Below are 12,521 nucleotides of genomic sequence, written 5' to 3'. Positions count from 1 at the left end.
CGAACTGTAGATGAGTAATACGGGGAACGCCGTTGCCAATCTTCACACCCTTGATGTCTCCATCCTTGGCATATGATGTTATAAGGTGGCTTAAGATGTCTGAGCAGAGGATAAAAAGATATGGAGAAAGGGGGTCTCCTTGACGGATTCCCCTTTCTGGTTGAATGAATCCTTGAGGTGAGCCATTTATTAGGACTGAATAGGTTGAAGATCGAACATCAGACATGATCCAACTAATCCATCGATCACAGAAACCAAAGAGCTTGAGAGTAGTTTCCAGGAAGTTCCATTTGTCTCTATCGTATGCTTTGCTAACATCAGTTTTCACGGCCATGTAGGTTTGGGACACACGTTTTCGAAATTTTAGAGCATGCATGACTTCATGTGCTATCATTACATTATCTTGAATGATTCTACCCAGAATAAATGCAGCTTGTGAATCAGATACGATACTATCAAGATGAGGTTTGAGGCGTTTAACAAGGCATTTAGAGATAATCTTGTATAAGACATTGCAGAGAGCAATCGCTCTATAGTCTGCTAGATATTCGGGATTATCTATCTTCGGAATCATACATATGTTAGTGTGATTAATGCCTCTTGTCATGGCTGAAGTCTTGAAAAAGTCTTGTAATTCATTAACCACATCTTGTCCAATGATGGACCAACATCGTTTGTAGAAGCGTGCAATAAGACCGTCTGTTCCTGAAGCTCGGTCGTCACCAATCAAGCAGACAGCCTCATAGATCTCTTGTTCAGAAAAGTCTCTAGTTAGAGCAGAATTTATATCATCTGTGATTGTTGCTTCAAAATCTGCAAAATCTTTTGGAGTTACCGAATGTCCGCTACTGGAAAACATTTTGGTGAAAAAATCTTGTGCATGATCACCAATTTCCTTATCGCTGTGAATAAGATTTCCTTGTTCAGTATAGATAGAATTTATTCTGTTCTTAGAGGATCTAGTCTTTGCACAGGCATGAAAGAAACTAGTGTTTTGGTCTCCTTCTTCAATAAATTGATTTCTGCTTTTTTTTGTTTCCAGTGTTGCTCCTCATCTGAGTAGGCTTTAGTGAGAGCACTTTGAATTTCCGGTACTTGTTGTCTCTCTGTTTGCAAGTTGCTTTCCATTGCAGAGTTCAGTTGCGACTGTAGTGCCTTGATCCTTGTTTTTGCATTAAGCTGCGACTTATGTTTCAAAACAGTCATACTCCTTCGACAGTTAGCTATCTGTGAGGTATAATGTTAGAAAATCCTAAATCATGCTTTAGTTTACAAACCACATCACACTTATTTAGAGTTTCAATAAGAAATAAAACATCACACTTAGTTAATGTACATAGTCGCTTTATAGTAGCAGATGTCAGCGGCGAACAGAGGCCCTGACAGTTCCAGGACACCATCTTCATGGAGGCTGTGGGGGTACCGGGCCCCCGCGCCTCCGGCAAATCCATTTGAGGCAGAACATGAGCCAACAGAGCTGTCCCTCTTCGCCTGTTTCCGGAGATGGATCAGGACTGCCATTTCCTTTGCAGCATCAGTGTTATTAAAGGCCGTTTCAAATCTGACTCGCTTGCGTTTAAGAAAGATGAAGTCTGGAGTAGCATTTTCAGTGTTTTCCTCAAGAAGGTCCTCTTGTGCTTGGGAGATGGCCGTTTCTCTCACATACTTGGCATGGAGGTAAAGCAACCGCTCTGCTGTTAACTCTGTGTCTTCAAAAACACTAGGCACAGCAGAGGAGACAGTGGTGGTAGGATCCTTTTCATAACAGGGTTCCTGAGGACCTGGCCTTTGGAGACCCGGGATAGTCACAGGAGGATGCATTGGAGTAGTGGCATCAATTTCATCCATGCTGTTATCTCCGTCTTGATGATCATCACCATCACTCTCATCATCAGATACGTTGTGATCTCCATCATCAAAACTCATATGACATTCCTTGACATCATGTTTCAGCGATCCACACTTGTTACAGAAATTGTGAAGTCTCTCAAATCGAAACTTGACAATGGTATTCTCTCCAGGCATAAACTGAACATTCTTTTGCAAACGAAGAGGGTTGTCTATGTTCCAGTCTATCCTAACCCTTACAGAACCAACTTGACTAACATTTTCATCATAATCCACTTCGGTTACATAGCCTAGACTATTTCCAACCCTTCCAGCCATGACGTTAGTTAATTAAAGAATTGGAATACCTTGGATTTGGATCCAAAAGGGTATGATCTTCAAGACTTCTTCAGCAATGGTTGGGTACCAACGATGGGCCGTCACCGTCCAGTCATTGAAAGACCATGGACCGTGACGGAGAACCAAGTTCATCGTTTCCTCAGACTGGAATCGGAATTGGACCCTTCCTCCATCGATTATTCTTCCTACACACTCCTCTGCGAATCCCCAAACCCTTGGANTTGGAATACCTTGGACTTGGATCCAAAAGGGTATGATCTTCAAGTCTTCTTCAGCAATGTTCGGGTACCAACGATGGGTCGTTACCATCCAGTCATTGAAAGACCATGGACCACGACGGAGAACCAAGTTCATCGTTTCCTCATACTGGAATCGAAATTGGACCCTTCCTCCATCGATTATTCTTCCTACACACTCCTCTGTGAATCCCCAAACCCTTGGCATCTGGCGGATTAGCGCCCTCAAATTCTGCTTACGGGGATTGACTGAAGTGACCACCAGTGAAAAACGGTTTATCGCAGCCGCTCTTGAAACGAAATCTGGTGAGAGAGTAATCGAGGCATCATCAATGCCCAGATCAAGATCCTGGACTGATTTTCTTAGAAAATCGCTCATTGTTTGGAAGGTATTGGATGAATGGTAACGGGAGAGTGAATGTGAAGAGAAAAACTGAGAGAAAAGGAGGAATTTATACTGGTGGATCCATGGCGGTTTTAAGAAATGGTTATCACCCGCAGAAAGGGGAGAAAGTAAACTGTCAGATTTATCCTACAGAAATAAACCGCCAACTATAAAGGAACAAGGATTGATAGTTTTGTCGGTGGAAAAAACACTCCAAAACGGAGAAAAACACCGGTGATGCCAGACAGTTAACCAGTGGCAAGAATCGCCACACAAGTCGCCATCAGAGAGAGATGCCATTTTTTATTATCTTTAAATTATCTTTAACAATGTATATGTTATATATATCACTTAGTAAAGTAAGTTTAGTGTTTATATAAATTTATACTCAAAAGTTTAAATAATTATATTTGAGGTTAAAAAATTATATTAATAAAAAAATTTAAATTTAAATATCGCGTATGCTCGGGTATAAATTCTAGTTAAGTATATTTCACACTCTCAAAACATTACAGAGAGTATATTGGTAATTCGGAATCTTTCCCAATTGGTAAAGAATGAAACTTGGATTATAGGTCACGTTTTTGATTGAGTCTTTGGTTGCTCTTAGGAGAATCAATTTTAAAGGTCACCCAGCGATACGTCCTCAACTTGATCTTCTTGTGGATTCAGAAGAGCAAGTGACACATGAGATATTTTTCCTCGACGCTATCGATTCAGAGAGTTCACTCGATGTCTTCTAAAACAGACCCTGCGTTTCAGCAAAACGAGAACAAGTACGAGCTTCTGAAGAAGGAGATACTTGGGAAGGAAGATTAAGACCTAGAAGAAGATGTAAAAACGAAGATGCAGCCAATATTGAAAAGAACTTCTTTTCTTATTAAGAATCACTTAAACAATCTTACAAGATATGTTTAATCAGATTTACACACAGTCAACACGACTTGCCACTGACCAATTCTTAATCTACCCAAAATCCCTAAGAACCCTAAAAGCTTTCTCGCTTAGTTCTCTAAAATTCTTTTTAAACGGCCAAACAACATGTTTTGCCTAATAACACAATATATAGGAACCCTCCTATGACCTACTTTCCTAAACAAGGATAAGTCCAAATCTTCAAGTCAATATGATAATATCTTGAAACAATATCCACGTCATCCAATATCCGTGACTCCTCCAAGACGCGTAAACATCTTCCAGAGTCCTACAACACAGCCTTGTAGCACCAGAACGTCTTCATGCTTTCATTCTCCCCCTTTTTATCTGAATGTGACAACTCAAGCTCCAGATGTGAACAGTACTAGAATCTTTTCAAAACCATAAGCCTCAACCACATTCAGCCACAACATCACTATCATCACTAATATCATCATCTCATCATACTCCCCCAGCGTGAGTGCACATTCATATAAAAACAAGGATGAAGACATATATGCAGGGAGACACAACAAGCTTCCTATCATGCCTTGTACCAAAAATAATCCTCAAGAGCTTTTATAATGTTCTTAGGTTCAACCTGTGAAACAAAACAATGTTGCAGCACTCCTTGAGAATTCAGCTGAACATGACGAACGGTTTGCTCAACAAATGCAACTGCAGCAGACTGATTCTTATGACCTTGCAACTGTTTAGATGTAGCTAAGACTCCTGATGATTCATCATTCCAATCATTTCTATTGGATCTTGTTGATTCAGTTGTCACTTTTTCTTGTACAGGTGGTTCTGCAACATAATTCTGTAGAACCTGAGGTTCAACCCCAACATCATCTTCAATGACTATCTTCGAGAGATTGCAACATAGGTTGATTTCCTCAGTTTCTTGCAACCTTGATCATACTTTGTCTCATCATTCTCGAAATTTTTACTGTACAAATCCTTTTTAGCCACCCAGACTCTAGAAAAATGAAAGGGATCAATAAAACACTTTCTTGCCATTCAAAGCTCCTTGACCTTATTCTTAAACTTGTAACAGAAAGATCTCACATGACCACTTTTACCACAATGAAAGCATTCATAAACCCTTCGTCCTCGCTTGGATTTAGTCCAACCTTTTCGCTCACGAGAAGATATATGTTGATGTCGTGTGTTCTGGGTTGGTGCTACAGAGACCTTCTGTTGTACCACTTTTTCCAGAATACTTGACTCAGCTTCATGATTTACATTGCTCTTAACGAAACTTACTGATTTATCACGAGACAACAGCTCAATAGTCTCCTCTTTATGATAACCCAGACCTTGATGTTGAGATCCTACAATTCCCATAGATAGTATCTCATCAAGCTTCTTGCCACCATTATTCAACATCCTAATCTTCTTGTGATTCTCATTCAGCTCCCTTTCAAGGCTTGTTGATCTTTCCTTCTCCAAACCATAGAGTTCTTGAAGATTTCTCAACTTTCTCTCAAGCGACTCCTTTTCAGCAGGAAGTAGCTCCTTACAAGTTGTAACTTCAGACTTACATTCTTCTTCTAGCATATTGACCTTGGCTTCCAATTTTAGTTTTTCCTTGACAAGTAACAGCTTTTCATTACACAACTGAACCCAATTGTCATACAAAATACAGTAGCTCTCTTTTGAAATTGATTCTTTATCATCATCATCTGAGCTTTCATCAGCTATATCATCACTTTTAGCCCTGTATGCAAAAAGATTCAACATTCTTCATCTTCTTCATCCCCATCACTCTCTGATTCTGAATCACTAAAGCTAACATATGCCTTATTATTTCCTTTCACCATGTTTGGGCATTCAAATTTTAAATGTCCAGTCCCTTTACATTCAAAGCACTTCATCTCCTTGCGCTTAACCATTGGACACTCAAGTTTGTAATGACCAACACCGCCACATTCAAGACATTGAATCTCTTTTCTTCGATTAGCTTTTTCTTTCTCAGATACATTTGGCGTAGAACAAGACCTCCCTGTAGCACTTCGATTCCAGCATGCTAATTCTCGTCCCTGTCCTTTTTCAACACGCTTGAGAGCTTTTCCAAAGTTTCTTGCCATCAAGGACATGTTATCTTTTATCTCTTTCAGCTGGTCGTTTGTGTCATCTACCTTGAATGCAATCCCTTTGTCATGAATTCTCTGTTCTTCAGCAACCTCCATCTCTTCTGACTTCAACATACCAACCAGATCTTCAAATCTCAAAGTATCAGTGTTTCCAGAGACTCTCATGACAGCTTTGTGTGCTGCATACTTAGATGGCAGACACCTAATTAATTTTTTAACCAACTTGGTATTCTTGTATGTTTTACCAAGATTCTTAGCTTCATTGGCAATAGAACTCATTTTAGCACTGAACTGAGAGATTGTCTCTTCTGGATCCATCCTTAGGACTTCAAATTGAGAAGCAAGCTGATCCAATCTTGTTCTTTTGACACTTGAGTTTCCTTCATGAGTCTTCTGCAGAATATCCCAAGCTTCTTTAGCTGACTCACAACCTTGAACAAGCTTAAAGTCATCATCATCAATAGCACCAAAGATAACATTAAGAGCCCTAGCATTGTATTTAGACAAGTTTTTTTCTTCCACTGTCCAGCGTGCCTTAGGTTTAGTGATATTGTCACCAGCTTCGGTTTTCTCATATGGAGGCTCCCAGCCTTCTTCAACAGCCGTCCAAGCATCCTCACCAAGATTACGGATCAACTGAACCATGCGGACCTTCCAACGACCATAGCTTTGTTCATCCAAGATCACAGCCCTTTGAAGCATCATCAACTCATTACCCGACTGCATCATTATCCCAAGATCTCAACCTGTAGCGAGTATAGAGCTCTCGTCGGTTGACTGCTCTGATACCAATTGTAAAAACGAAGATGCAGCCAATATTGAAAAGAACTTCTTTTCTTATTAAGAATCACTTAAACAATCTTACAAGATATGTTTAATCAGATTTACACACAGTCAACACGACTTGCCACTGACCAATTCTTAATCTAACCAAAATCCCTAAGAACCCTAAAAGCTTTCTCGCTTAGTTCTCTAAAATTCTTCTTGAACGGCCAAACAACATGTTTTGCCTAATAACACAATATATAGGAACCCTCCTATGACTTACTTTCCTAAACAAGGATAAGTCCAAATCTTCAAGTCAATATGATAATATCTTGAAACAATATCCACGTCATCCAATATCCGTGACTCCTCCAAGACGTGTAAACATCTTCCAGAGTCCTACAACACAGCCTTGTAGCACCAGAACGTCTTCATGCTTTCAGAAGATGATGATGACGAACCAGAAGAGAGAGTGATACAAGATGATACAGAGACTGATCTTGTTAATCTCAGGAGGACAATTTATCAAACCATAATGTCAAGTCTTGATTTCGAGGAAGCAGGGCATAAACTACTCAAAATCAGACTAGAACCAGGTCAAGAGATAGGAGCTATGTGTTATGGTGTTGGAATGTTGCACTGAGGAGACAACTTATCGTTCCTTCTATGGTCACTTAGCACACCGGTTCTGCCTCAGGAGCAAAGTTTACAGAGAATGTTTCGAGAATCTGTTTGTTCAGCAATATTCTATGGTGCATCGGTTCGATACAAACAAGTTAATGAGTGTAGCCACGTTCTTTGCGCATCTCCTGGCCACTGATGCTCTTCCTTGGCATGTTCTTGGATATGTTCAGTTAACAGAGGAAGAGTAGACACAACATCTTCATCACGTATCTTTCTCAAAAACCTTTTCCTACAACTCTCTGAGGTATTAGGAATTAAGGTTTTGAATGAAAAGCTTCATGATCCAACCATGGAGGAGACGTTTGAGTCCATCTTCCTGAAGGAACATCTGAAAAACACATTGTTTTCCATCAACTTCTTCACCAAAATCGGCCTCGGGGGCATCACTGAAAAACTCAGACAGCTCATCGCCACTGAAAAACTCAGACAGCTCATCGCCACTGAAAAACTCAGACAGCTCATCGCCAACAACAAGCGTAAGGAAACCGATTCAGGAAAATTAAGAGATGAGATGGAGACAAAGCGTAGAAGAAAAAGAGGTTGATCGGTAGCATTTATATGAAGCTCTCTCGAGTTGTTTAGTCTTTATTTGGCTTTGATGAACTAACAAAGTTTCAGTATGTTTCAAAGACTTGTTATTTTGGTTTGATGGTCTTTAAAGTGATACGTATGAGGCAAGGCATCCACCAGTTCGGTTCCAGTATCGAACAAGGCTCCAGGCCCAAGAAGGATCCAACAAGTGAGGAAGGATCTAGAGAAGGTGAGGTGTCCCTTTGACTGGAGGAATCAGGAAGACTGTCACCAGGGTTAGTCATAAAGTAACCATAGTTAAGGAATAAAGTTGTTTGTTAGCTAGTGTGATTACTCTGTCGAGTCACAACGGCTACTAGGTTAATAAGACAAGTAGAGTATAAAGTAGGAGAGTAAGGAGAGAAGAGAGGTATCTAGATTCTGGATCTTGTTTAGGAGGGGGAGGGAGAGAATCCGTAAGTTCTCTCAAAACATTGTATTCCGATATCTCTATAATAAAGTAATAATTCGTTTCACTCTGTTCTTACAAGTTTGAGTAGCTAATATCTATCATAAAGCTATTTCTTCTTTTTAATACATTACACTTCTTGGTCTGATGTGATCCATTTTGTATCTGATGCTTTGTCAAGACCAAATTATGTACAAGTTCAAATTAGAGGAAGAAAATCAGAAACTGGTTGGTCACACTAAACCGAAAAAATCACTGTAAAGTTACACAATGCATTTGTAATTTATAAACTATAAACTGTATNAAAACACATTGTTTTCCATCAACTTCTTCACCAAAATCGGCCTCGGGGGCATCACTGAAAAACTCAGACAGCTCATCGCCACTGAAAAACTCAGACAGCTCATCGCCACTGAAAAACTCAGACAGCTCATCGCCAACAACAAGCGTAAGGAAACCGATTCAGGAAAATTAAGAGATGAGATGGAGACAAAGCGTAGAAGAAAAAGAGGTTGATCGGTAGCATTTATATGAAGCTCTCTCGAGTTGTTTAGTCTTTATTTGGCTTTGATGAACTAACAAAGTTTCAGTATGTTTCAAAGACTTGTTATTTTGGTTTGATGGTCTTTAAAGTGATACGTATGAGGCAAGGCATCCACCAGTTCGGTTCCAGTATCGAACAAGGCTCCAGGCCCAAGAAGGATCCAACAAGTGAGGAAGGATCTAGAGAAGGTGAGGTGTCCCTTTGACTGGAGGAATCAGGAAGACTGTCACCAGGGTTAGTCATAAAGTAACCATAGTTAAGGAATAAAGTTGTTTGTTAGCTAGTGTGATTACTCTGTCGAGTCACAACGGCTACTAGGTTAATAAGACAAGTAGAGTATAAAGTAGGAGAGTAAGGAGAGAAGAGAGGTATCTAGATTCTGGATCTTGTTTAGGAGGGGGAGGGAGAGAATCCGTAAGTTCTCTCAAAACATTGTATTCCGATATCTCTATAATAAAGTAATAATTCGTTTCACTCTGTTCTTACAAGTTTGAGTAGCTAATATCTATCATAAAGCTATTTCTTCTTTTTAATACATTACACTTCTTGGTCTGATGTGATCCATTTTGTATCTGATGCTTTGTCAAGACCAAATTATGTACAAGTTCAAATTAGAGGAAGAAAATCAGAAACTGGTTGGTCACACTAAACCGAAAAAATCACTGTAAAGTTACACAATGCATTTGTAATTTATAAACTATAAACTGTATATGGGTTTGACAAATTACAAAGATTTATCATACAAAATGCAACTCTAACTCGATACACAACTTACTTATTACTCAACAGAACAAAGCAGACACTATATGAATCTCAGATGTCACAAATCTTCTTATAAAACCCAAAACTTAATACAAGAAAGCAATGATAAATATTTAGCTATACGTTGTATGTGTGTATGCTTAAAAATAGAAGATCATAGAAAAAACTGAGTCTCTGATCTTACGAACCCTGTCCCTGGGTATGTTTCTGATGCCGTTCGCCTTGGCTTTGCCGCTGAGTCACATACGTAACAGCTCTATACATATCCGAACATGAATATGCAACCTCGGACATTGCCTGAAAGAGCTCCGGAAGGCGAGTTCGAAGACTAGCCAATGACTTTTCTCTAACTTGTTGGCTTTGTCTGTGGTAAGCTTCTTCTTCTTCTTCCAACCTCTTCTTAATTTGTTCTACATTGAATTGCCTCACAACGACCTCGTCTTTATGATCGTTATCCGCTTCTGACCCATCAGGATTCATCCCCTCCGGTCCTCTTTTCTGCATGTATTTATGGTACCAATCTTCAAACTGTCTGATCTTTCTTCCCAGTTCTTTTCTTGTCTCTTCGCATTTGTTTCTGAGATTTATCTCATCTTCTTGCTGCTGCATTATCGTGCTTATAACCGCTGCAAAATTGATTATGGCAGTTCTAGCCATTTCGTCGGGGATTTTATCTAAACGATCATACCAAACGGTGAGGAGTTTTTGGATTGCGGGATTGGGAACTCGAGGAGGGGAAGATACTTTCTCCTTGAGTGTGCTTTCGATAGGTATGAGATTTAGCTTTATCCATCCGGCAAGTGCTTTTATGTATTCTTTCTGATGATCTACCATCCTGCAAAACTGTGTGTGCCATTCTTGAACCACCGCCAAGAGCTGGATAGTACGTTCGTGATGATGATCATTTGTTTCTTTCACAGTTTGCGAAACGTCTAGAGACCTCAAAACCTTTGAGATCTCAGCTTGTCTTTGATGATGCAAATGCATCATTTCCCACATCTTCCCCATCCTGCAAAAGAAATTCCATAAGAACTCAATTTATTTTCTTTCTAAACCATTTATCAATAACAACATCTACCAAGAAGTGAAACTTACGCATCAACAAGGTGAAGGAGCTTTAGGTATAGTTGTTCATCCCGAAGACGATTGATTTCTGAAACTGTGGAGTCCATGGATTGCATATCAACAATGTATCTTGTATGCAAATGACTAACCGCTGCTTTGGCTCTCTCTAATGAATCCGAGTGACCACCTCGTTTCTTCACCCGATTCAAATGAGCAACCTTTTTCTGGTACTCGATTTTCATGAGCTCACCGGCCTATATCCAACAAAAGTTCATCATCCCAAAATCAGACTTCCAAAAGAAACAAACAACATCTTTGCTAACACATAAGTTACCAAAAACAATCAAAGAGACATATATCAAGTTCACAAACATAGCTACAAGAATCTTTCCTCAAGAAGTTATAAACAAGCACAAGCACTTGAAAGAGACAAGTGTGATAATGGTTACCTTGACTTCATCGTAGAGCTTCTTCTCCCATGCTAGCAATTTGTCAAGAATAGTAGCGTGAGTTTCATTCTCTTCCAAATCGACATCATCTTTCCCATCATCAGCATTTGGTATTCCTCTAAACGATCTATTCCATGTAATTACACGCATCACTCTAGCAGAGTGATCAATATGCCCTGCCACAACAACACATCAACTAGTATTTTAACTAACCACCAATGGAAAGATCATAAAATTGGTGGTTGCATCAAATTACCTCGGTTATCTGCAAAATTAGAATGGTAATGGAGCCTAGTAGCTTCAAGCATCTTAGAAACCTCATGAGCACTTTCAGAAGCTTTCAAGAAACTATCATCAAGCTCATTGAATACATTCCCCAAATTCGCCGTCCCAGGCATTCTCATTCCTCTCCTCTCTCCGGCCATCCCCATCACTTTACTCTTCTTCATCCCTCTCAAATTAGTAACTTTTTCCAATTCAACAACACTCACTTCCTCCACTCTCTTTGGTCTTTCCTCCACCGGAGGAGCTTTCCGTTCTTCTACCGCCTCTTCTTCTTCTTCCTCTTCTTCATCATCATCGTCATCATCATCATCATCATCATCATCATCATCATCTTCCTCTGTAACCGGTGAACGTGGTTGAGGAGGGAGAGGCTTTGCAACCTGTGGTTGTGGAGGAGTGTCTTCTAAGGTGGTTCCAGGCATAGTCTCAACATTAGGGAAGAAGTAATCGTAGAAAGGTTGCTGCTGCTGTTGTTGATGCTGCTGCACACGTGGCGGAGGAGTTGGCCGTGAATTCGTCGACGGAGGAGGTGGCGGCGCCTTCTCCTCCAGGTGATGATGATCATCAATCGTACTACCTCCACGGCTCTTCGATTTCCTAATCAAACGGTCACGATTCTCCTCCACTTCGGAGTCATCATCATCGTCGTCGCCGTCGTGATCTAGGTGTCCGTCTTCTTCAATTCCGTTGAGACCGTTCCCAGAAGGACCACCACCGGATCTACCGTTCATCTCCGGCATAGTAGCAGCGCGTTGAAGAGGAAGCGGCGGAGGTGGAGGAGGAGGAGGAAGAGTATCAGGAATCGGGTCGGCGGAGGAAGAAGAAGGAGGAGCGGGGGGATTAGAATTAGAAACCGCGTCGGCGACGGAAGTAGGAGGAGGAGGAGAAACAGCGGTGGGAAGGGAGGAAGTAGAAGCGATAGCAGCAGCAGCAGCTGCGGAGGAGGAGGAGGAGTGATGATGATGATTAGAGACTAAAAATTCGCCGTGGGAGTAATCGGAGAGAGCAGCTCCGGTGTTTTTAAGAGCCATGGCGTAAGCAGAGTGAGCGGCGGCGAAAGCGTTACGAGCTGTTACGGCATCTTTCATTAATTGTTTTCGTTCTTTGCAACGTGTCACTGCTTCTTCGTTCTCGATCTTTGACTGAGCACAACCCATCCCTCTCTTCTC

General features: G+C 40.6%; 2 protein-coding genes and 1 pseudogene across 2 annotated transcripts; 1 reads left to right on the top strand and 2 right to left on the bottom strand.

Moving 5' to 3' along the window:
* On the bottom strand, positions 4,268-6,548 carry LOC109129975. The gene is made up of 3 exons (XM_019239042.1): positions 5,596-6,548; positions 4,918-5,443; positions 4,268-4,552 (listed from the first exon to the last, which is right to left on the bottom strand). The coding sequence occupies exons 1-3, from the start codon at positions 6,546-6,548 to the stop codon at positions 4,268-4,270; spliced, it is 1,764 nt and encodes a 587-aa protein (XP_019094587.1).
* On the top strand, positions 7,120-7,812 carry LOC104759974 (annotated as a pseudogene).
* LOC104758550 (kinesin-related protein 4-like) lies at positions 9,462-12,515 on the bottom strand. Its single transcript, XM_010481436.2, has 4 exons — positions 11,324-12,515; positions 11,068-11,243; positions 10,649-10,872; positions 9,462-10,562 (listed from the first exon to the last, which is right to left on the bottom strand). The coding sequence occupies exons 1-4, from the start codon at positions 12,507-12,509 to the stop codon at positions 9,734-9,736; spliced, it is 2,415 nt and encodes an 804-aa protein (XP_010479738.1). The 5' UTR covers positions 12,510-12,515; the 3' UTR covers positions 9,462-9,733.

The sequence above is a fragment of the Camelina sativa genome, chromosome 17 (genome assembly GCF_000633955.1).
Source record: "Camelina sativa cultivar DH55 chromosome 17, Cs, whole genome shotgun sequence".
In the NCBI taxonomy this organism is placed as follows: domain Eukaryota; kingdom Viridiplantae; phylum Streptophyta; class Magnoliopsida; order Brassicales; family Brassicaceae; genus Camelina; species Camelina sativa.
Note: the sequence above shows the minus strand (reverse complement) of the source record. Positions and strands in the feature narration are given on the sequence as shown.

What these genes read in the sequence shown, in the direction of transcription:
- LOC109129975 (XM_019239042.1), bottom strand. Translation starts at nt 6,548, where the DNA reads ATGATGCAGTCGGGTAATGAGTTGATGATGCTTCAAAGGGCTGTGATC. An exon ending in GTTAAGCGCAAGGAGATGAA is followed by an intron (nt 5,444 to 5,595) that starts GTGCTTTGAATG and finishes TTTTGCATACAG; the next exon opens with GGCTAAAAGTGATGATATAG. An exon ending in AAAAAGTGGTACAACAGAAG is followed by an intron (nt 4,553 to 4,917) that starts GTCTCTGTAGCA and finishes GTTGAACCTCAG; the next exon opens with GTTCTACAGAATTATGTTGC.
- LOC104758550 (XM_010481436.2), bottom strand. Translation starts at nt 12,509, where the DNA reads ATGGGTTGTGCTCAGTCAAAGATCGAGAACGAAGAAGCAGTGACACGT. An exon ending in TAATTTTGCAGATAACCGAG is followed by an intron (nt 11,244 to 11,323) that starts GTAATTTGATGC and finishes TTGTTGTGGCAG; the next exon opens with GGCATATTGATCACTCTGCT. An exon ending in AGCTCTACGATGAAGTCAAG is followed by an intron (nt 10,873 to 11,067) that starts GTAACCATTATC and finishes TGTTGGATATAG; the next exon opens with GCCGGTGAGCTCATGAAAAT.